At 38.3% G+C, this 26,034-nt stretch overlaps 1 protein-coding gene across 4 annotated transcripts in view; it reads right to left on the reverse strand.

Moving 5' to 3' along the window:
- Positions 1-26,034, reverse strand: part of LOC124618569 (zinc finger protein 184-like) — a 160,926-nt gene that overhangs the window by 128,019 nt on the left and 6,873 nt on the right. For 3 of the 4 annotated variants that reach the window (XR_006980546.1, XM_047145399.1, XM_047146885.1), the window contains exons 2-3: positions 24,391-24,630; positions 23,022-23,066 (exon numbers count right to left, since the gene is read on the reverse strand). Coding sequence is in view for 3 of the 4 variants with exons in the window: in XM_047145399.1 (XP_047001355.1) it covers positions 23,022-23,066; positions 24,391-24,630 (285 nt within the window). In the remaining variant the exon portion in view is untranslated. The remainder of the gene's footprint in view (positions 1-23,021; positions 23,067-24,390; positions 24,631-26,034) is intronic. The other variant, XM_047146162.1, reaches the window with a different exon arrangement.

Genomic DNA, 26,034 nt, shown 5'->3' on the forward strand with positions numbered 1-26,034 from the left:
CCACATACAAATGTCATACTCTGCTACTGTCAACATTACATTACTCGCCAAAAATGGAAAACTGAAATACCTTATAGACACCCTGAGCAAACAGCATATCATTACAATAGCATTGTAAGAGACCAGGCATATGGATGAAATAGCTTTTAATTCAGGAAATTATTGGATTTTGGCAGGAAAGCCAAGCAAAGAATATGAAAATACAAGTAAGAATATGCTTCTATAATCCATAAACAAATCCGGAGCTATTACTGACTGTAGTTCCAAGAACTGTAGACTCTTCACAGTCTCCTTTAGAGGAGCAAACAATGCAAATGCCCCCACCAAGTGACTAACACAACAGCCCAAGGGAAGTTAGAAATGTTACTACACCAAAAGAGCTGCTGTAAAGTGTTCCAGACAAAACTATTATCATACATCTTCGAGATTCCAATGCTCAACTTGGTAAAGTCAGAAAATTTTAGAATATAAGCATAAACTTTTACAGAAAATTCAAAATTAACTTCAGCAGATTTGGTCCCCCAAACCTTAACCCTAAGAACAAGGAAAGAAAGGTAGCATATGTTGAGGTGGAAAACATTCAGATACTGACCAAGAACATTCGCGCAAGTGCTCCTACACTGTAAAAACACTACCTGAGATGTTCAACAACAATCAGAAATAACCAAATCCAGACTCAGAAGAACCTACTGTGGAGTAGGTTCGGAGCAGCATAAATAACTCTAAGATTAATTAAGTTCGCGGGGATGCACTACTCTTTAAATATGCAAATGAGAAAGCAATCACTGAACAGGGACGTAATATAAATAAAATGTGAGAAGAGGAGCAACTTGCAAAGGATGGATGTCAACACTAAGATACCTTCTTCACAAAAAAGGCGATAAGTCATAACATCTACAAGTACATCAATACTCAACAAACCACTGTGAACTGCATCACGTTCTCACTGCACCCTATATTAGGGTCTCTTCTTGTTCAAGTCATATATGGAGCATGAACAGAAAATTGCTTAAATGTCTCTCTCTGCACGTGGTGTAAGTGATTTAATCTTATCTTCACAGTACCCATACCATAGAAATGTTACATATGATGCTGTAACACATTCACAGATTCTCACTAATACAAGTTCTTGAAACTTTATAAATAGGTTTTGGTGGGATAATTAACGTCTATTTTTAAATGTCGGCCAATTCAGGTTTCTTCACCATTTCCATTATGCTTTCCCATGGGTTGAACAGACCTGTGACCATTCGTACTGCCAGTATCTGTATATGATCAATGTCTCCAGTTGGTCCCGCTTGCACATGTTTCACAAAGGAAGAGCTGCCAGGTTTCTTTTTTGCAAGCAATTTATTTGTAAACTAATCTTATTTTCTCAGTATCCTACCAATGAACCAGAGTCTACCACCTATTTTCTTACATCTGAGATTACGTGATCGTTTCATTTCATAACCGACAAACTGTTACTCCAAGATATTTGTATGAGTTGACCAATTCCAATACAATGGTCTCCTTGATATTGTAGTCACAGGACACTATGTTTTTTTCCAGTACCCTAGTGCACATTTTACCTAACTGAAAATTTACTGCAAGTTGCAACCTTCGCACTTCGCTGAAATATTATTGAGATCTTCCTGTACATTTACACAGCATTTTTCAGATCGTACTTCATTACAGGTAACTGCATCATTTCAAAAACTCTGAGGATGCTGTTCATATTGCTGGCCAGTTTGTTAATAAACAAAATGAGCAGCAAGGATCCTAACACACTTCACTATGGCACCCCTGAAGCTATTTTTACATCTATCAATGACTCCACGTAAGACAACATGTTCCATCCTCCCTACCAAGATATCCCTCAACCCCACTCATAAATTTCATTTGATACCCCCTACGGTCATACTCTAATTAATAAACATTAATTAATGTGGTACTAAATCAAAAGCTTCTCTGAAGTCAAGACATACAGCATCTACCTGATTGTCTTGATCCACAGCTTCCAGAATATCATCTGAGAAAAGTTTGCATTACATTACAGAATACATGCTGTTTTGCATGGAGGACGTCATACCCCTTTCCACCCTGAACACCTTTTTTTAAAAAAATGGTGAATAGAGTTGAATTGTCTGTACACTTGGGCATCATAGACACTGTGAAAATAATAAAAAAACTCTTCCATAAAAATTGCAGCAGGAAAACAACTAGCACAATCGTGAGGGTCAGGTTTTATTTCACCAAAATTCTTCTTTGACTTCCTGCTGTTTGTTTGATATTATAAGTTTACCTGGGGAACAATTATGAATCAAAAATTATTCTTTCATTACTTTTATTTACTAGTTATTACAAAAAATGTTACATAGATTGCAAATCATATTCTGTGGCAAAAAAATTAATAATAATTTTTTTTTATATAGTTTGTAACACAAAGTCATGGTTCAGACTGCTTCACTTTTCGTGAAATAATTTGAAACAATCCTTTCCTTTTGCAAGACATAAGTACTGATTGCATTTTATGCACTTTGCCTTTGTTCTGGAACTGCAGCGCTCATACTGACATGTTCGTGGTGACAAAACCTGGTTTTGGATGGGGTTTGTAAACTTCTGCCTTTGTGGAGGTACTTAACGTATTATCTAACGGTGTTTCAGACTCTTCAGCTTTCTTCTTTCTGTCTGGACATGACAGAAGAGCCTCAGCTACAGACATTCTAAATTTCGATAAATACATAATGTTCTTTCTGGCAGTCTGGTTTTCACAACAGTGCTCTCTGTAGAGAAACCAGCAGTTGACCACTGAAAGGTCTATGAAATGCAGCAAGCACTTGAGTGACCATTTTCTGGTTCTGAACCACGTTCGGTAACACTCAACCTGCTGGTCATGAATGTCTACGCCACCCATATTGGCATTGTATTGCTGAATTACAAAAGGGCAATCTACATCAAGATAGTGACCCTCCTTCTTACACCACCTTTGAACTTTACATTTTGGCTCAATACCAGCACAAGTGGATGCTATCACGACCCTCTGACTGTCCTGCCACTCAGTAATTACTACAGCTTCATCTGCTCTAACATATGAAAGACACTCTCCTGTTTTCATTCTTCCCTCTTTCAAATTAACATTCTTAATCTGTTTACCATTATTGTGCCAGTAGCATCAATTCCTTTCTCCTTAAGCTTTGCTAAGGGAGGAATTGTGGTAAAGTACCTATCAAAATAAACAAAACTTCCTTGTGGGAGAGTCTGTGTTAGTCATAAAATAACAGAAGGGCCTAATCCTAATGACTTATCACCCAGAGGTGTAGTAGCCCCCTGATAAATTTCAAAATCCAACACTATACCTGATGCTGAGGTCATGATAAAAGTTTTTAAGACCTACAGGCCTTGGTTTTCCTTTAACATATTGTTTCAGTTTGCAACACCCAGTAAAAGGGATCATTTGCTCATCATCAATACTGTAGTAGTCAAAGCTACGAGGCAAACTGTGACATCATCTTCTTACTGTGTCGATCACTGTCTGAAATTTCCACAGTCTATTTGTTTTAGCCTCGTCAGGTGGTTTTATAGTATCAACAAAGTGCACATTATTCCTGAGTGCAAGGAACAGGTCTCTAGACATAGTGTCACTAATATCTGATAAAGAAATAGATTTCTTCCAGTACATGAGGAGCCTAGGATACCTTATGCACCCTATCACTAAATTTATCCCAAAGAACACCTTCACTTCATGAGCTGTAGTCCCTAGGGATTTCCTTCTCTTTGCAACACTATACGCATTTGTATATTTCGCTGCCTCTTCAAAAAACTTTTCACTGAAATATTCACAGGAATATTCAGCAGGAGTTCCAATTGGTGATGGACTCTAGAATTAAAAAGAAGATATTTTAGTAAGAAAATGGGAATGATACAAGAAATAGGTAACTCAGATCGCACCTCTTTGTCACCGACCTCAACATTTAATGTTTGGTGGATGAAAGTTTGGAACAAAATTTGGTCTCCGAAAAGCAGTGGTCTGACACCTTCTGTGACACTGTGTGAACTCCTGCACTCTTCAGGAACTTCTTCGGCACTCAAATCATCATCAGACGACTCGTCTGCCTGCTGAATATTTGAAGGAGAAGGAACAAACTTGTTGTCTTCATCTCACAAAATGCCACTCAAATCCGAATCCTCTAATAGAGAACGGATTTGACTGTCTGATAAACCTGCATACCATAATTGGAATGGTTCAAGTGGCTCGGAGCACTATGTGACTTAACATCTATGGTCATCAGTCCCCTAGAACTTAGAACTACTTAAACCTAACTAACCTAAGGACATCACACATATACATGCCCGAGGCAGGATTTGAACCTGCAACCGTAGCGGTCACGCGGTTCCAGAGTGAAGCGCCTAGAACCGCACGGCCACACTGGCCGGCCATAACGGGAATGTCCATAAAAACTTCCCCATTCAAAACTGTATGAAAAGCAGTAATATAGGGAGGCCAATGAGACAATCAACAACACCCACTCGATGATGGAGTTACGCAGTCAACAACTAACACGCACAATCGTGCTAGTACAAATTTAATGCACAATTACTGTACAAAGATATGAAGTTACTAATAATTGTCAATATCAAAACGTACACACTATTACAAATAACCAGATCCAGCAAATCACCGAAACAATTCAATTTAACTTAATTATGAGCTACTAACCAGGCGCTGGCATAATGCTCATTTCTCGATCAACTTAAACAACATGTGCTGCAATCTGTTGGCGCCGAATGGCAACATAAACATGAGAAATGCATAGCGCACAACCTGCACGATCGTTGCAGGTCGGTTGGAAGCAAGGCAAGAGATTCAGTTTGTCGTAAAAAAATAAAAACCGAACCCGCACAATCGTGTGGGATCGGGTGGAAACGGATACTTTTCAAGGTAGGTCATTACATTTAATTCAACATGTTCTTATACTCAACAGAAGGATGTCAATTATATTGGGTGGTCATTTTACAGATCACCCTCTTGTAGAGGGGTGTGATCTATACCTTCTTCTGACTAATGGGCATGGCATGTATAGTTAAGAGAATGGGCTAACTCAATTACAAATTCTGTAGACAGTAGTTCCATTGAGCCTTATAGCTTTGCTCAATTTCAGCAATCTCTCAACACCACTAATACTAATTTTTGTGCAATTCATCTTTGCAGTGGTGCAAGAATTAAACTGGAGCAGTGCAGCTGGACTTCCCTTAAAAAAAAAGGAACATTTTACAATAGAGTTCAGCACTTCAGATTTATCTCTGTTACCCTAAATTTTAGGTTCTGCATCGCTCGTAAGTGCTGGGCAGTAACTTCGATGCCACTGCCAGCCTTTGCACAAGACCAAATTTCTCTGGGTTGCATGAGAGATTTTTTGATAAGACTATGCTACAATGGTCATCGAAGGTTTCACATGTTTCTCTCTTGACAGTCAAATGCATTTTATTCAGCACCTTCATGTCTACGGTCTTACACTTTGTTTTACACATACAGGGTGGGTTCCATAAGTAATGCAATGAAATTCATTAAAAAAATAATTTATTGAACAAAGTCATACAATTAGTCAAAAATTTCTGAAAGAGCACCATCCTGCATCAATACACTTCTGGATGTGGTGTTTCAAGGCCTGGAAAGACTCTTGGAAGACCTTCTCTGGGATGTCCTTTAGAGCCAATGAAAACGAGCCTGGATGTATTCAATCATGTCCCAATGTTGTTTTTTCAGGCCTCCTTTTACGCAAGGAATCTCCTAGGGGAGTCAGATCAGGACTGTAGGGAAGGTGAGAAAGCAGTAAGGTGCAGATCCTGGCCAAAATCATTGACAACGAAGACACAGTGGCTGGGACATTGTCATGATTCAGCTTACTATCTTATCTGACATTGCTTCAGCAATAACAATCCTTTTCAGACTTCTGAGCACTCCAAGTAGCAAGTTGCTTTCACAGTAATCCCAGTAGCTATGAATTCATGGTGGACACCACCTATGATGTCAAAAAGGACACTGAGCATGGTTTTGATCCTGGACTTGCATATGCATGCCTTCTTGGAGTGGGGTGGTGATGGGGTGTGTCAATCTGAACTTGTGTCTTTTTATTTCCGGGTCGTAATCAAGAATTCATGACTCATCACCGATGATAACTGAATTTAAAAAATTACGACAATTTTCACACATTTACAAGAGTTATTGGCACTGGAGCACTCTCGTGTCCTTTTGTTTGTGGGTCAGCACTTTTGGAACCACCTTGGCACACACTCTTTTCATGTTCAAACTTTTGGTTTCACAGCGATAAGCAGTTGGTTTCATTGTGTTTAGAGTTTCTGCCATCACTGAAGGCTTGACCATCGGTCAGAAATCAAACAACCATGCACTCAGCTCATACTTTGATTCAGGAGGCTGATGGACGTCTACTGCGGGCTTCAGCAGTGACCTCCCCATGGCCCTCCTTGCCAGTGGAGAACTTGTAATTTGGACAAGCAATCATTCCCAAAGGCCTCCTGAATTATTGGAAATGTTTCAGTGACTGACTTCCCAAGTTTAGCACAAAATCTGATAGCGCACAGCTGCCTCAATCTATTGCACTGTTTTACATAATCTCAAAATAGGGTTCACAGGAACACATGTCCAGACTCTCCAGCAGCTTAAGAGGCAACTGAGACCAGATGCACTGTGACGCTAACACCACTCTCCACCTAGTCCATTAGGTTAGAACACACTGTGGTGTATCATAATGTTAGGAAAAAAATTGGTTGCATTACTTATGGAATCCACCTTGTATTAAGCAAAACTCATCTCTTTACAGATAGCGTAAACCATGCAGTGCTTTCCCATTGTGTGCTGTTCTATTGGGTACGTATCTAAACCTGAGCCTCAGTTTCTCCACACACACACACACACACACACACACACCTGCACAAAGCTAAATGTTTTGAGTCCTCCCTTGAGATAGCACCCTACTGCCTATTTATTCTAGTTATCTACTTTAAGAGGATAATTTTCCAGATTAAGGACATATAACAATTTCAACCCTGTGGCAGATGGAACTCTTATCATTTCTGGGGACAATGTTACAAATTGTGAGTTATGTTCAAATTCCACAAGCAAGGCAGGTATAGTCTCAACTTTCTCTGCCAGTCAGAATGATCCCAATATGACTTCCAAATCCAGATGACAGGCACGATTCCTTAAAATGTACATTATAAACCGCAGCTGGTTGGACCTTGCTTGCATGGCTGCTGGAAGAATGAGGCTCCCTAGCATATACAATGAGTGCACAAGGTGATCCTTCTTATCACCTACAACCATTTCCCCTAAAGGGTGCCATTTTTTGCCATACATTTGAACTGCTAGCAATTAATTGAGCCCAGAGAGGGGCAGGGTGACACCGATAGCTCAGAGATTTAGTGAATCAAGTTGCTGATATGAACCATGTTGTTCTCTACACTGTTTAGTACTCAAAGGATCCATCTTGGTTCTATCTATTCGGGTGGCTGTTCCAACAAGTGAACAGAAATAACACACGGCAAGTGGTTACTACACTGCAGGTCTACTTATATTTCTCACTGCTTTGAGCCCTCAAGAGCTGGAGAACAAAATGATAGGTTGATTGCACTGCAAACTGAAGTGTGCAGCAAGCCATAAATACTAAGAGCATAATTTCCAAATTAAGGACATATAACTACTTCAACCCTGTGGCAAATGGAACCATAAAATGCTGTATGTTCACTAAATGTGGCAAGGGAACTTCTGCCAGAATGTAAATAATTTAAGGGGAGTACATATGGTGAAACTGGTCAAAGAGTGACATTTTCTGATTATTATCGCTTAATAATTTTGATCTTTCTCAAATAAGTGCCTGTGTAGAAAAATCAGGCCATTCTGCACTGACTTCCTTAAGTATCTCTACCTCCAGAACTATTCAATCTAGAAGGCTGTGGTTCTCAGCTGTTTAATCCTCGAATTCATGTTAATGTTTGTGCTACGGTGTTGGATGCAGTGTATAAGCAGAAATTGTGATATTGCACACGCATTTTGTGGAGTTACTTTAAGGATGTAGTGTTTTATAGGTTTTGAACTTTCACTACGGTGGTTTGGTGCATTATTACACGTTCTTATACCTCTTTTCAACATGATGAAAAGAAATGGTTGTTTTAAGAAGCGATGTTTCCATGGAAATCAACATACATCTGAATCACAGAGACATGATAAGAACATGCCCACTAGTACTTCGAAGAAAAAACTTGAAAACTAGGCGGATTTCTTTATTCACAAAGAAGGTCATGTAAATAATTTACGTTGCTTTATTCGATTTGTGTGTGTGTGTGTGTGTGTGTGTGTGTGTGTGTGTGTGTGTGTGTGTGTGTGAGGATAAGTTTTACAAGATGCTGTCTCATCTAAGGTTTGTGGTGGGCAAATTAACATCTGTGAGAGCACATCTGCAAGGACTAGACTTGCTAACAAACTTGTTATTCAGTGCAAAGTTTGCAGGCACTTTACTTCATTTTGGACTTCTCAAAAGTGCATGAATGATTTACTTGAGAGCAATGTTAAGATTCTTGTATGGAATGAGGTGGTTACGTAAAGGACTGACTACAGTTCAAATATTATGTGCATATCTAAACTTGACAAATCTACCAACCAGATCCACCAAAGTATATCATAACATCTGCAGTGATGGAAGCTATTAAACCAATATACAAAGTGGTAGCTCATCCTGACCTCATTTCCAAATGTGTCTATGGTCAACGCAAAACCCAAATGAATCTTTCAATAATGCCACTTGGACCCGCATACCAAACAATGTCTTTGTACGAATAAAAACTATGTTTGGGTTTTTGTGATGCTGTGATAATATTTAATGATGGTAATAAGAGAAGAATTAAGGTACTAGATTGCAACTTGGTATCACTCCTGGAGCCAACACACTGCAAACCTTCCAGCAAATGGATTGGTTTAGGATAATGAAAGCCCAGAGTGCAGCAGAGGAAATGACTAAAGCAGCAAGAGGCAGGAAAAGAAAGTAGCTTTTAGGTTTGCAGGATGATCAAGAACAGAATCCAGATGATGATGATTATGGGCATGGCTGATTGTAGGAGCTGGCATGCCTCCACAGGCGAGTTAATACCAAATGAAAAGTTTAACCTTGATTTCCTGAAAATTACCTTTTTTTAAGTTTGGCCCATTACCTCATGAATTATTAAAGACAAGTATATCTAATTTTACACTATGTTACCTCTTAGTATACTGCTCCTGCTTAACCACCAAAACTTTCTACCTATAATGGTTTTTTACTTACAGAAGCAAAAGCAGATTTAAGAAAAAAATTGAACAGAAATTTAAAAAAAAACAATAACTAGTTATTTGTCTATATATTATGATTCTGGTTCAGTAATCAGAAAAATTTCAGATCTCTGTCAACAGTTCTGAGATAATGTGTTATAAATATTGCAAATTTAGCACTGTAGGTATAGGACGTATTTACTCCCCTTACCAGTTTTTCTCCTTCCTGGCACTTTTCATATTTATGGTATTTTGTCTACAGTTAATCAACAATTCATACTATGTTCCCTGTATATTCTATCTAATGTATCAATGACAATGAAAACAATCATTTTTGACAAAATAATGTAACTGGATAGATAAAAAAATCTACACACCAAGCAGTGGCAGAACACACGTCCCACTACACACCACACACCTTGCTTGTCACCAATTATGCCACCTTCCTATATACCAACATCCCCCACATACATGACCTGTCTGCCGCTGAACATTTTCTCAGTCACCAACCACCTGATTCCAAACCTATGACATCCTTCCTACTCACCTTAATCAACTTTATACTTACCAACAACTACTTCACCTTTGAGGGGCAGACATACAAGCAGATCAGGGGTGCTGCTGTGAGAACCAGGATGTCCTACACCACTCTTTTCATGGATTGCTTGGAGGGGCTTTCCTGAAATCCATATGTCTTCAGCTCCTAGTTTGGTTTAGTTACATTGATGACATATTTACCATATGGACTCATGGTGAAACTGATGTGTTAAAATTCCTAGATTCTCTGAATACCTTCTCCCAATTAAATTTCACATGGTCCTATTCCAAATCCCGTGACACTTTCCTTGATATTGATCTCATCCTCTTCAAAGACCAGCAACACACTACTGTCCACATTAAACCTACTAAAAAACAACAGTACTTACATTCTGACAGCTGCCATCCACTCCATGTCAAACATTCCCTCCCATAGCCTTGGCATTCAAGGCAAACCTATTTATTTGGATGCAGACTTTTTACGGCAATGCATCACCACTCTCATGTCAGCCTTCACTGGACGTAATTGTCATACCAGCGTAGTTCAAAAGCAGATTTCCCAGGCCATCACATCCAATCCTGCTACTGTTGATCCCTCCGGAAAACAAGTTCAGAACACACCCCTGGTCAGTCGGTATTATCCGGGCTCTAATTTATTAATCAGCTACTTTTACAAGGCCATGACTTCCTAAAATCATGCCCTGAAATTAGATCCATTTTGTCTGAGATTCTGCCCACCACACCTATAACAGATTTTCATTGCCCATCCAATCAGCAATATTCTTGTCAGACCCTATGCTGCTCCTCCATCCATCTCCCTACATAATGGCTCCTGCCCCTGTAACCATTCCTGCTGCAAGACTTGCCCTATGCACACTCCTACCACCACCTATATCAGCCTTGTAACTCGCAAAACATAAGACTATCAACGGGAGAGCCACCTGTGAAATGACACGACATATATCGGCTGTGTAAACACTGTTTGGCCTTCTACATCAGCATAACTACCACCAAATTATTGGTTAGCATGAATGGGTACAGGCAGAGGGTCGATCTGGCAACATGTAATACCCAGTTGCAGTACGAGGGCTGTTCAAAAAGTAAGGTGACTTTTCAAATTGCGCAGGCAACATATATTCGATTATCAATCTCTTTTTTTTTTGTGATGTTGGTACACATCTCCTGAACACATGTTCACAGTTTCAAGTGTACAGCATACTTCATTTATTTTTTTAAAGAAAGGTTAGACGTGTTTAAGTGGGCTCAGTGATTTTCAATTATTATAAAAAATGGAGCAAAGAATTTGAATTAAATTTTGCGTGAAAAATGGAGTCAAGTGCTCTAAAACACTTGAAATGTTGACAGTAGCACACAGTGAGTCTGCTATAAGTAAACATATGTTCAAAAGTGGTACAAGCTCTTCCAAGATGGCCGTGAAGATGCCAATGATGAACCTCGTTCTGCACGCCCTAGCCCATCAACAGCAGATGATAACTTCGAAACAGTGAAGAAAATTGTTTTGCAAAATAGTCAGATTACCATAAGAGAAGTTGCTGAGGATGTTGGCATATTGGTCGGCTCTTGTCATGCAATTCATTTTGATGTCTTGGGGACGAGACATGTGTCGGCGAAGTTTGTTCCAAAACTTCTCAATTTTGATCAGAACTGTCACATGAGCATTGCTCAGGAGCTCTTGAATGATGTCAATGATGATCCTGATTGGCTCAAAAGGGTCATAGCTGGTGATGAAACATAGGTTTACAGTTATGATGTCAAAACCAAAGCCCTATCATCCCAATGGAAGCATACCGGAGAGCCAAGACCGAAAAAAGCACGCCAAGTTCAATAAAATGTCAAAATTAAGCTCACTGTTTTTTTCAATTACAGTGGTATAGTGCATTATGAATGTTTCTCTCAAGGTCGTACAGTCAATAAGGAGTAATACCTTGATGTTAGGCACCGTTTGCGAGAAGCAATCTGCAAGAAACATCCGGAATTGTGGAAAAACAATTCATGGCTTTTGCATTACGACAATGCACCTGGTCATTCATTGTCACTTGTGAGACTTTGTTTGGCCAAAACAATACAACTACCTTGTCCCATCCACCATATTCACCGGATTTGGCCTCCTGCGGCTATTTCCTGTTCCCAAAACTGAAGAGACCTATGAAAGTACGAAGATTTTCAACGATTGAGGAAATAAAAACTGCATCACTGGAAGTACTAAAGGCTGCACCAAAAACTGCTTATGAGAAGTGCTTCAAGAATTGAAAGAAGCGTTGGCACAATGGAATTATATCTGAGGGGTATTACTTTGAAGGGGACAACATGAGTCTTGTTGAATAAACAAATATTTTTTTTTATAAACATATGAAGTAACCTTACTTTTTGAACACAACTCGTACATGCTCTACAACATGTCAATCGTGACCTCGATGCCAGTTTCACTACATGCACCATCTGGATTCTTCCCCCAGACACCAGTTTCTCATAACTTAACAGCTAGGAACTTGGTTCTCACCACCCACCCGGCCTTAATTTACATTAATTTCTTCCATCTCAGCATTTCTTCACAGTAACTACTGCTTTCTTCACTCAGTTTTAGTTTTCTACATCTTTCATTTTCTTAACTGTCTATTTTTTGCCTACCCCTCCCATGTCTGTTATGTGCAATGCACTTAGCTTTTCATTCTTATTAACTCATGCACAATGTTTACCTCTGTCTTGCATATTACCCCGTATTCCCTCTTTAAACTCTCATGTTTTCAAAGCTCGTCCGGTGCAGTCCCCAACAATCAGTCTTCCTTCTCATCCCATCTGGCAAGTCTCCCCTGACTTGCAGTTCCGAGTGACTTTCGCAAAATCTACCCCTCTCCCTTGACTCTCAGTCCTTTTCCTTCGTCCCTCTTCCTTCCCCATCAACTTTCTATCTGAAGGAAGAGCCACTGGCTGTGAAAGCTTGCCTAGTTAAATTTTTATATTTGTGTTCTGCCACTGCTTGGTCAGTAGATTTTTTTATCTACCCAGTTACATTACAGTGCCTCAACGAGATGATTGAAGATTTGTCCGGAAATCAAAATGATCGTCCATTCGTTTATCTAAAGCAATAAACAATTTGAAGGGGGAGGAGGGGGGGGGGGGGGGTGCGGAGGAACAAAATCTGAATGAACAGACTGGGAACTGAGCCATGATGATCTCCAAATGGAAGTGTACTGTCATGACTACTGCATTTGGTCTATTACAAGGATTGTGAGCAGCTATTAAGAGAGCCTCAATTCATTAAATTTTCCAATATGCTGTATGTTTTTGGGCAGTTCACTTCTGTGACTGATGACTGTATTCGAGTTCACTACATACTGGAAGCTACTTTCGCTTTTGCACACCTATTCATAGAGGAGTCTGGCTTCCAGATGAAACTGTGTACTGTTTCTTCCATGAGAATCTCCTTGTCTCTCAGTATGTGAAAAAGAAATTCTCAATAAGGCCAGAGAACGAGAAAACATGCCATCCACCAGTCACACCAACAGATTCTATTAAATTAACCACTCTGTGGCTTTTAGCCATTCCAAGGTATCTCTGTTGCTTGTCTCGTAGATAACAGATTTTATTGGGGGCTCTTTATTGACTGAATGTTATTTTCATTTATTTTTTTATTACTTAACCAAACAACATTTCACGTAATTGGTTTCAGTGTCTAGCAGTTGTTTCTACACTGCCAGGGGGGGAAAATGCAACACCCTCTGTTTAATGATAAGTGTAATGACGAATTACTGTAGGAGTATATAACAACAAATTCAGGAAAATGAAACAGAAGTCACAGGAAAGGATGTCCCAACAGTCGCACCAAATACAAAATGTGCTCCCTCTGGCGGCAAAGCATATAAAGTATCAAAAGGTGCCAATGGCATCCTGTGATAGATTTTCCCAAGCACCCTGTGTATGTTTATTTTTTTTTTTTTTTAATTTAGCAACGGTTCTTGCAGGGCTTAGAGAAAGAGTATGTTAAGTTTCAACATCACCAAGTCCCAGATACGTTTAATTGGAGAGAGATTTGATAACCTCACTGGCCACAGTGGTGGTTGTACACCATGAAAAGCATTTTGCATCACAAAAAAAAAGATGTTTGTGGATGTGTATTGTCCTGCTGGAAAGGCACATCACTTTCCTGCCAAAGCACAGTGATAACAACATTTCTCCATTTTTTCCGAAACAGAAACAAAAAGATACTGCTGTACAATATTTTGAAACATTTTGAAATCTACCATTTTCAGGTTGTTCAGTATTACGAGCAAAATGTAACGCGCCAGTCTGGTGTGGCAGTTGAAAATAGCAAAACGAAAGCCAAAGTTTTCAATTTGACATTCAAGAAATCATTCACAAGGGAGAATCATACAAATATACCATCATCTGAACATCGGACAGTTTCCCATAAGGACCTTATAGTAATAATTATCCCTGGCGTAGGGAAACAACTGAAAGATTTGAAAGCAAATAAATCACCAGGTCCAGATGGAATCCCAATTTGGTTTTACAAGAAGTACTCTGTTTTACAAGGAGTACTCTATGGCATCATCCCTTACCTAGCCTGCATTTATCATGAATCTCTCATCCAGCACGAAGTCCCAAGTGACTGGAAAAAAGTACAGGTGACACCAGTATATAAGAAATGTAGAAGAGCAGACCTGCAAAATTACAGACCATTATCTCTAACTTTGGTTTGCTGCAGAACCCTTGATCATATTCTCAGTTCGAATATGATACACTTTCTTGAGACTGAGAAGCATATGTCCATGAATCAGCATGGTTTGAGAAAGCATTGTCGTGCTAAACTCAGCTTGCCCTTTTCTCACACAATGTACTGTGAACTATGTATGAAGGTGTTCACATTGTGTCCCACTGCACACTGTTAATGATGGTACGAGCATATGGAATAAGTTCACAGATATTTGAGTGGCTCAAATATTTCTCAAGTAATAGAACCCAGTACATTGTCCTTGACTGCGAGTGTTCATCAGAGACAATGGTACTGTCAGGAGTGCCCAGGGAAGTGCGATACAACCGCTGTTGTTCTCTGTATACATAAATGATTTGGCAAGTACGGTTGGCAGCAATCTGCAGTTGGCCCTTCCGATCTCTGATGTCATTACAAGGTGTATACGCAGACAAGGAAAAAAAAATTCCCGGATTTACTCGTTAACAATACACTTTGTCCCGGGTGAAAACACACTTTTTCCGTGTTAAGTGACAATATATTTTCCCTCAAAACTGCAAAACTTATCAATCCTTTGAATGGTTATTGTTTTATACACAGCGTAGAATTTCCCGGCACTTTAGAAAACGAAACTCAGGGAAAAAGACACGTTTTGGAAATATCTTTGATGTGCAGCAACATGTACGCTGCGTATTTTCGTATTACGAAAGTATACATTGGAATTCCACCAAACACCGCATGTTACTTTCCTAATCACCGAAATCTAAATTGTGATGTGCTTTTGTAAGCCACTCATAACTCATGTCATGTGATCTCGCCAGTCGATGACAGCGGATATTCAGAGCATAGGACATGTGATGTAGTCAGCCAACAGAAACATCACTGTTAAGTAGCATGAACACACAACAGGGAAGGTTAATAGTTTACATTAATATACATAGTGTATCTACAAGAAAGGCAAAGCATTCACATATAATATTGGTCTCTAAGGTTAATAAGCTGCAAGAGCTAAGCTTTCGCATACAATGTTGATCTTTTCTGCACGTGTTACACTTTAAGATATATCACACAAATGTGCCAGTAAAATTTTTAATAATGACATAAACGTCTGATCTTCAAGGTTCGAAATTATTTTAAATGGCTAGTCATCAAAATGATGATTTTTAAATTAGAGTAAAACGCTCTTTAATTTAAAAAATTCATGGTACATTCTCGCACATAGTTCAACCTACGTAAAAGGATATTTACTCTGAAAGTAACTCTGTTCAAACTACCATTCGCAATATGACTGGTTAGAAACAGGTTTGTTTCAGCAGGTGCCAGATAACAGGTGACACCGCGCTTGCACAGGTACCATGACGTAGGAAGCCTGTATGTACGTACGTGTAAAACATTGAAAGATCATACATTATGTCTTAAAAGAAACAAGACATCAGAGGATACTCCAAGAGCATCGGAATTTCGTGAACCATACTAAAATGTGCACATTTAAAGTGCATACTTAAAGTGCACATTCGTGTGTCCAGATTCCCAATGAAGTAGACCCCAACCTGATATGAAGCTTTTCAGTGTGGTTTTCGGGATGTAAATTTTCTTGGAGCACCAGTACTGTATTATATCATGTTTGGTTCTTTATTATGGCATTATTCCATACGTGCTAGAAAATGAAAATGTGTACCTGAAATGCAGCAAACAGTTGAAACTAGCCAATATGTGGAATTAAACATTTAGTTTCAATTACATTGACTGTCTCTGCAGAAAAGGTTAATAAAAGTGAAATTTCCTTAGCAAACAGACAAAAATAACTTCATTGTTCTGCAAGGCGATTAATGCTTGGAAATAAAATAAAATCTGAAACTAATAACATATTTTAGCCTTCCGTAATTATGTGAATGTATTTTAATTCACTTGATAGCTCCCGGCCACAGATATCTCTTTTTTATTCATTTGACGTGAGAGTCAGCGAAAGGGAAACAGCAAAATCACTAAATGTAAACACGGGTCATGTGGAGACTACCCACTATTACTCAGACTGCTCTATGCCATCAGCCCCGGATCAACGATATTTGTAACCAGGTCAATACTAAAAAATAAATATATATATATATATATATATATATATATATATACTAAAATTAAAAAAATAAAAAATCGAACTTTCAAAAATATGTTCATCTTTTAGCGCACATTTTTCTGAAAAGTCTTAAAACATAAAACATGTGTGTTCGAGGAAACGTAAGACATGCTATTTGGTCTTCAGTGTGCCAAAGTGCAGTGCCAAGCTTCTTCATACAGCATTCTTCTGTCGCGCGTCACTATATTTCGCTCTGTGAAATGGAAACATGTGTATTTTGTAATCGATACTATCAAACTATATTCAGGACAGTGGAAATTGAAATGTCCTGAGGTGCCACTCCTGCTCCCAGTCGGCGGGTTTGACCGTTTAATCTCTTTTTAAAAAAAATCGCAATTAATAGCAGATGGGATGATTTGTAATCGGGAGAACAAGAACTCTTCAGGAAATTTGCACTCTTTATTGTCGATTAGCTAATAACTTGCTGTTTTGTGTGACATAAAATTAAATATAGGATACAAAAAAGCAATAAAGACAATAGACAAGCAAGAAAGTACACATTTCTTCAATCCTTAGCTACTAGCATTTTTTTTCTCCCTAATCTTGCTACAGCTTTACATGGCATACTTTCCTTTCTGCGAAAGAATATATGACCTCAAAGTTCGCCAAATGTTTTGCTACATGAAAAATGTAAATGTCGTTATCTAATACTTAAAAAACTTTTAATACAAATAACGCCCAAGACTTGTGTGGTTTCTCAATATGATAACGTCTATTTTGTCACTGTCTGTCAGATAAAACAAAATAGGCTTTTCTAATATTGCAGCAATTTTGCAAGACACACCAAATAAACAAGACTGTTTTGGCATAAACGGACATTTTTATAACACAACAGAATATATTTCACGAAGTACCAATATCAAATGCCTATAGGGCCTACTACAAGCAAAAAGTAGTATTACAAAATTTTTATATTAATTTGGAATCGTCTTACTCTTCCATAATTTGTGTGATGTCCACGTTTCTTCTTCTTCTTCCTTGTTCCAACAAACAATCTTATCACCAATTCTGTAACTATACCTGCCGTTGTCAAAATTTGTTCGCCAATTAACTTCACTAACCCTGCCAGAATCACAGGTTTAGTTATCCTGGATTATTCTCCAGTTAGGCGTTGTTACATGTTCGTACAACACGTTTTCCGCGTTACTTCCAGGATAGAACTTAAGCGGCTGCTAGCCCAGGACTGTACAACTGGTCCTTACTAGTGTAGTGATCTGGCCTAAAATTTGTCAAAATTTCATTTTCTTTGATACACCGAGAAGATAATATGTAATCTTTCTCACCTGTTATTTCTGTTCATCATTTATTTTCATTCTGGTAGTTTGAATCTATGGATTTCGCTAGTAATTGTAACAACACTGATCATTCGGAAACCCAATCAACCACATAATCAAGACAGCAATTGGCATTCATTCGTTTGGCTTTACTCCACTCAGCACATATAGCCCTGTCCCATTTTGTCTGCGGAACGTTTATTTCTAGATGTGACGAGGATTCTCCTGACAGAGACATCACGTACACTATGCACGCATTCAAAAATCAACTTATGATTCATTCAGAAATCAAGTTAAAATGTGTTCAAAAATGTTCAAAAACCAATAGGGATGCGTTTCAAAATCATATAAACAATCGATAGACCAACTTGCGCTGGATGATAGGCGCTTTGTGAAACAAGTTTTTTTCCCCCTCAAGAATAAGAATTTTGCGCCCCCTTTTCCCAGTAACATCTAGCTGCTTGCTGCGACTGCTCGCACAGCCAACAGCCACATTCCTGTAGCCAGAAGCGGGAGAATCTACTTACTCAAAAGCGACTCAACTGTGCATGCGCTCGTAGCTGCTAAAACAAATCTAATGTAAACAGTTGTGACTTCACGCTCATCGGAGCGTGTGTCATCGTATATAGCGCATTTCCCTTGCAATTTGAGTTATTTTCTCTTTTTTCTCTCATTTATGTTTTATTGTTGAAGTATTATTCTGCAGTAGTGGGATACAGCAACATCCCTTTTTAGAGTATCGGTTCTTAGCAGTCAAAATTACAAAAATTTAACAGAAAACTAAAACAATGAAAAATTTCCAGAATTCTAAAAGTTCCCAGATTTTTCCCAGTTTTCTCCTGGATGAAAAAATTCTCAGGTGTTTCCCGGATCTCCCGGATCATATACACCCTGCATTAATATAGTCGGGGAGCACACAGTTCCAAATGGAAGCAAGCCTGAAGACATTTTTTATTTGGGAAGAGAGAGGTACAAATCTTCATCCAGCCATCACAATTTAGATCTGGTGTCAACTGGTAAATCACAATGCCTCATTCAACAAGGACACAGTCAATTTCCTGTCTTTGGTATGTCCACACATGCTGGTTACCACTACTCTCATTACTTCATTATTACAAGACAACAGTACAAAGCTCTGTTCTCAGATCATTCAAAGATGAAAAGGGAACTGATCATACCCCTGAAAACACGTTTGGTGCATCTGAAACTTATAAAGAGTCATAATGAGCCAAAAGCAGTTGCTACTTGTCAGCATTTCCGTGATCAACTAGTCTGTGTGGCAGACACTTATAATCACACACATTCACAGTTGTATTATTCAGTGTTTAAATCTGTGCACATTTGTTTGTACAAGAGCAGTAACATATCATAGTATTTTCATGCTTACAGTCCTTTTCTCTTGTGCTTAGTTATCTGTGACAGTTCTTTTTTTGAAGATAATCAGCTGACACTGGGATATTTTTTTGCAAAAGTAAGAAATAGTAAGAAGAATGAAAAATTTAGGTGATGCATCAGCTGAATGTTTTACAAGACAAGGACAGTTAGCTCAGAGATAACAGGAGAATAGCTGGAATCTCAAGAACGCGGAAAATTGGCACAGTGATGACTGTGTGGATGCAGAACTTTTAAATATATTTTGTGGTACTGCTGAATATGAAGATATGGGCAAATAATTGTGATTAAATGCACTAGCAGAAGTAAATAAATTGGGTGATACTTCACGTAAGGAACAACATGACATGCAGTAACATCTATTTACAAAACAAGAATGTTTGCATTTTCATCCTACTAGTAATACAACGAAGGATTTCTATAGATTACTACTCACAGATGTCACTTCAGTTTGCCGCTGATAATTGAGAGGAGAGGCAGATTTATTTCAACGAGAGACTGTGTCAAGTTGCCAAACAGAAAGAGACCTATCTTTAGCTGGATCATAAAGTATTTGGAAGGGGAATTTGTCATTTAGACAATGTATGAAACGAAAGGCATAAATATAGAATCAAGGTATACATACTGAACAATCAAGGTTGTTTTATAAATAAGTGCGCTGTGTACACAGGACTGTTGGATAATACGAGTCAGGGAGAGATCGGTGAATCACGCTGAAAACGCGGTTTCACATTTGATGGAAGAGAAGCTGAATGTTAGCCATCATATTTACTTGGATAGTCTGATTAAATTACCTTTAGTGTTAGCTAAAAAACATCTGAATCTTAAAATGCATTCCACTAAGGTTAGATAGGAGGATTACCTATAAAGTAATTTTATTTATACATTAAAATGGGAAAAACAACCGTTACTCTGTATTCATAAGACATGATGACTGGAAAATGGGAGAATGGATGAGATGGGCTAGTTACTGACAACACACAAGGACAGAGACTGTCCAAAGCAGTCTGCATTTTGATTAAAATGCAGTACAGTTACACATACTTAGTAAACATTTTTGTGTCAAAGAAAATTCATAACAGGTCCTCAGATTCTGTTCCGGCATATCTAAAATCTTTCAATTTTTTCACTAAGTACTGAAAGACTGTTAGAATGTATTTATTCTTCATCGAAGATGCATACTTGATTCTTGTTTGAGCTGCATTTTGTGTGTGCAGTGGAACCTTGCATAGTCAGCATAATTTGTTCCAGAATCTTACTCTTACCAAGGTATTCCATGCAAAAGAAGTACTCAAAGTTTTATCTTATCCGTGCCATTTATTCAAAGAAAATTATACATACAGTGTTATGTACTTTATTATTCACTATACATAACTAATTCTTTTTTACTAGGAAGCTATGCATAGTCATTTGTTTCTGCTGACATTTCAACACTTGTGAAAGTGTGACACAGCATCATCATCAAACACATTTGTAGCGCATGTAGCCATTGCTTTATTGGGGTGATGATTTTCAATGTACAATGTATCCAACTCCCATGCTCACAGCATTTCTCTTATTGCACAAAAAGGTTGTTGCTTTACTGTTACCACATCCGCCTCCTCCTCTCTCCCCCCCCCCCCCCCCCTCCTCCTCCTCCTCTGAAGAACTCCTTGCCACAACTTCCTGCTGTGAAACACACTACAATCCCATAAGCTCTTCGGTGATCATTTCTTAGCTATGATTTCCACAAGCTCATTGATATCATTGTTATCCACTTCTAATCCCATGCTCTTGGCCAAAGACACAATCTCGTTGAGTACAGGCTCTGCGGGTACTTAGTCAAATGCCTCAGAGTCACATTAGACATGCCAAGAGATGAATACGTGCACTTGAAATTCAGTGAAAAGTTGAAACTTACCAATAGTGCGGAATGAAACATTTCAATTCTAGTAAATTGACTGTCTCTGGGGAAAAGATGAATAAAAGCCACATTTATTTAGCAAGCCGACAAAAATAACTTCATTGTTCTACAAGGTGACTGACTGCCAAAAATGTGGGAATAAAATAAAATCAGAAAACAAACTAATAACATATGTTAGCCTTCCATAATTATGTGAATGTATTTTAACTCACTTGATAGCTCTCAACCACAGAAATCCATTTTGTTTTCATTTGATGCGAGAAGCGTAAACGAAGAGGAAACAGCAAAATCACTAACCGTAAATACGGCTTACATGGACATTAATCCCCTCCCCACTACAACCCACACTGCTATGCGCATGCGTGAATTTGGCAGCTTGGGCACACCAGAAAAATTTTTCAGGGTATCATCTGGCTGCTTGTTGCTACTGCTGATACAGCTAACAACCATACTTCAAGCAGCCAAAAGCGGGAGAAGGTACTGCCCACACACAACTCAGCTGCGCAAGCGTGTGAGCCTACAGGCAACTGGTCAAACAAACTTAATGTAAACAATTTTGACGTCACACTCGTCGGCAGCAGTTTATTGTTATGAAGTATTAAATAGTCTTCGTCCTAAAGCCTTTGCTGCATTTTGCTGTTTATCAGTTCTTACCAAACAAAATTACAAAAATTTATTACCAAACAAAATTACAAGAATTTAACTGAAGACTAAAAAAAACGCAAAATACCCAGAATTCTAAAAAATTCTTAATGTTTTCCCCAGTTTTCTCCAGGATGAAAAAAATCCTGTGTGTTCCCGGTCATCCCAGAGCATATACACCCTGTTATTATTTATCAAGGTTTGACTTGGGTTTTCCTAGCCTGTCCCTCGTCCTTGAAAATTTAATTACAGGTAACACATAAAATTCACTACAACTTCATGAAAATGCCTTGGGTCTCTCATTGTATTACCTCTAAAATTCCAAATTAAAGAACAATACCACTGATGAAAAACATACAGATTAAAAAGTAAGTATTGGTGGGACTAACTACTGCTTTGTCCATGACCCACTTGCCATGTGCGAACGCTAACTGAATGACCAGGCATTCAGCTTTGTACATATACATGATGTACATAATGGACTTATAAAACTTCTCTTGCGATTTTCTCATTTATTTGTGATCCCGACATCGTGGTCTCCCCTTGCAAGTACAGAATATGAACTTTTAACATTCTGGAGAAGTATTATGTAAGCTCTTAGCTCTCACATTGACAAGCAATGATCTTGCGCGTTAATGACCACACCGAATGGAAAGTGGTACCCAGAAGAATGGGTATTGTGATAATCAGTGACAAAAATCGAAAAGTACTCACAGCGGAAGAACATTATAAAGTGCAGACTGTCTCCTCTAGTAATTTAGCTCTATGAAATCTAGAGAAACTGATATGAACTGTGTGATACAGAAACAGATTACTGGTAATAGGTACAAACCTATCTCAAGTAGGTGTAGGACTGAAAAAAAATCCTTAAGAATAACACAGGAAAATTTTTAGTATACAAAAAATAGGCCTCCACTCTTATAGCAAGAATATAATTATATCTCTCTGACAATAATGAGTGCAATTATAAAAGGTATTAAACAGTAGTTGAAAAAAATTGACATCTACCTAGAATAATGTGGGAAGAGAGAATTTTCATAATAGTTGTGGTTTCTCTACTAACTTAATTCAAGTTAACAGTTATAATTATTTACAGAGGTAGGTTGACAGCTACTTCTGTTAATTTATACCTTGACTTGATCCACAGCAATGAAGTGTCTCCTTCGTGATGAGATCTATGGAACATCATGTATGAATGAGTTAATGTACAAGGCTCCATCAACTAAGAGGATAACAGCAAAATACATTATGTAGATAAACTAAGTGACGTGAAATTATAAAGTGGCAACATCAGAATCTGACACATGACAAATGTACGATGCAACATTTTCCTTCAGAGAAATAATACAGGCCTATAATTCTAGGTCCAAGAACTCGTGTCACTTGTATTACAAGCCATCACTGAAACTGGCAGCATCACATGCTATAATCATACAGTACGACCATTGGAACACTAGTAATGAATTTAACAATGAATTTTTTCTTACATGAGCTGGTCCTGTGTGACTACATACTCCATCACTGGTAGCATTCTGATAAGTATGTGAAGAAAGAAAGAGAAAGAGAGAGAGAGAGAGAGAAGAGAGAGAGAGAGAGAGAGAGAGAGAGTGTGTGTGTGTGTGTGTGTGTGTGTGTGTGTGTGTGTGTGTGTGTGTGTGTGTGTGTCTAGGGTGCCATGATATACGAGCTGCATTATACGCCACGCCAACAGAATCATGTTCTGCTCCATTGCACTGGTAAATTCACAACTTAACAGCCAGTCTTATATTGCACGAAAAAAATAAAAATATAGTAGCTGTCACAATTGAGATTCTAGCTCTAAAAAGAGGGCAAATTATGGAAAAAAGGCAGGTGTACGTGAGTACAACATATTTTTTGTTACAGCATTTAGTTTTTTTCCCAGTAATGTAAGCCAAAGGAAAGTAGTGATTGGTGATGAGAGCTGCTTGAACATGCAAACATGAGATATGAAACTCCACACTTTCCTTTAAAAAATTGAGACCATTCCTATACTCCGATTAAAATTACTTTGTGATTGACAGATTACAGGAGCAGGATGGTGGGCAGAAGGGCAGTGTCCCCAGTGTGCGACAGCCACGCTTTCCAAGATGCTGAACATTCCTACAAAACAGGTGACAGAGCTACGATTGGATGATGGCTGTCCCTTACCACTTGACTAACTAGAAAAGTCAATCACAAAGTAATTTCAATCAGAGTGTAGCAATTCCTGTTTTGAGCTGCATTGTGCTCAATATGTGTATCAATGGTAAATTATAAAGGTGATTGTGAGTTTCATATTGGATTTATCTTTTCATTAATTTTTATTAATTACTTCAAACAGACAAAGGACTGTTTCAGCAAAGCATACCCCTCCAGCTGACAGCCTCCCTTAAAAAGAATATTAACATCAACAGTATAAGATTCTGTTTGTTTATGTCTAGATGTGAGAGTTACTAACACAATAAACACACATAAATAGTTAATATGATTACTAAGTACCTTGTTGGCAGCAGGGGATGATTGGCTGCCAAGATCTGTGACATCGGAAACAGAAGTTACAACACGGTCTGGGGTACCATTGGTAGAGGAATCCAGTGCAGCTGCAGCTTCTGCAGCACGCTGCCATTCCTTCAGAGTTGCCTGAGAAGCATCACACTGTTGCTTGAACTCTGTCCATGAATCTACTTGCTTCAAACATTGCTGGCATATCAGAGAAGGCAGTCCATCACTGTGTGTAACCTGTAACATGATATTTGGTTAGCTTTAATATCACAATTAAAAACACAAATACATAAATGGTGCGTGTTTGCAATCAGACACAGCACCCATCACATATGCGCACATTTATACCATTAAACCTTTATCATCACCCAGGAGATATAAACAAGGTGAGAGAAAATTGCATTCAATTGTCCAAAAAAAGAAAATTAAATACTTAAAGAATAGAAGGTGTCTTACACATTACCTATATGGGCTAAGGCTAACAGAGATATCATGCTATAATGGTTGACAAAACAAACTTAAATATAAATATCTTACGACATTTACAGAATACGAAACAAAAATCATCAGTTTGCAGTATCATTAAACAGATCAGTGATGAAGACAGTATGAACATTCTGTCAACAAGGCAACTATTTGGCAGACCTCTGTAACCACTAAGGCGACTATACAATAACTCGTATTTTAACTATCAAAGTATCTGTACCCAATGTGACTATGGGTTTTGGCCCGATTTAGATCTGGTGTCAACTGGTAAATCACAATGCCTCATTCAACAAGGACACAGTCAATTTCCTGTCTTTGGTATGTCCACACATGCTGGTTACCACTACTCTCATTACTTCATTATTACAAGACAACAGTACAAAGCTCTGTTCTCAGATCATTCAAAGATGAAAAGGGAACTGATCATACCCCTGAAAACACGTTTGGTGCATCTGAAACTTATAAAGAGTCATAATGAGCCAAAAGCAGTTGCTACTTGTCAGCATTTCCGTGATCAACTAGTCTGTGTGGCAGACACTTATAATCACACACATTCACAGTTGTATTATTCAGTGTTTAAATCTGTGCACATTTGTTTGTACAAGAGCAGTAACATATCATAGTATTTTCATGCTTACAGTCCTTTTCTCTTGTGCTTAGTTATCTGTGACAGTTCTTTTTTTGAAGATAATCAGCTGACACTGGGATATTTTTTTGCAAAAGTAAGAAATAGTAAGAAGAATGAAAAATTTAGGTGATGCATCAGCTGAATGTTTTACAAGACAAGGACAGTTAGCTCAGAGATAACAGGAGAATAGCTGGAATCTCAAGAACGCGGAAAATTGGCACAGTGATGACTGTGTGGATGCAGAACTTTTAAATATATTTTGTGGTACTGCTGAATATGAAGATATGGGCAAATAATTGTGATTAAATGCACTAGCAGAAGTAAATAAATTGGGTGATACTTCACGTAAGGAACAACATGACATGCAGTAACATCTATTTACAAAACAAGAATGTTTGCATTTTCATCCTACTAATAATACAACGAAGGATTTCTATAGATAACTACTCACAGATGTCACTTCAGTTTGTTGCTGATAACTGAGAGGAGAGGCAGATTTATTTCAACGAGAGACTGTGTCAAGTTGC

Source organism: Schistocerca americana, chromosome 1, assembly GCF_021461395.2.
Source record: "Schistocerca americana isolate TAMUIC-IGC-003095 chromosome 1, iqSchAmer2.1, whole genome shotgun sequence".
Taxonomy (NCBI): Eukaryota; Metazoa; Arthropoda; class Insecta; order Orthoptera; family Acrididae; genus Schistocerca; species Schistocerca americana.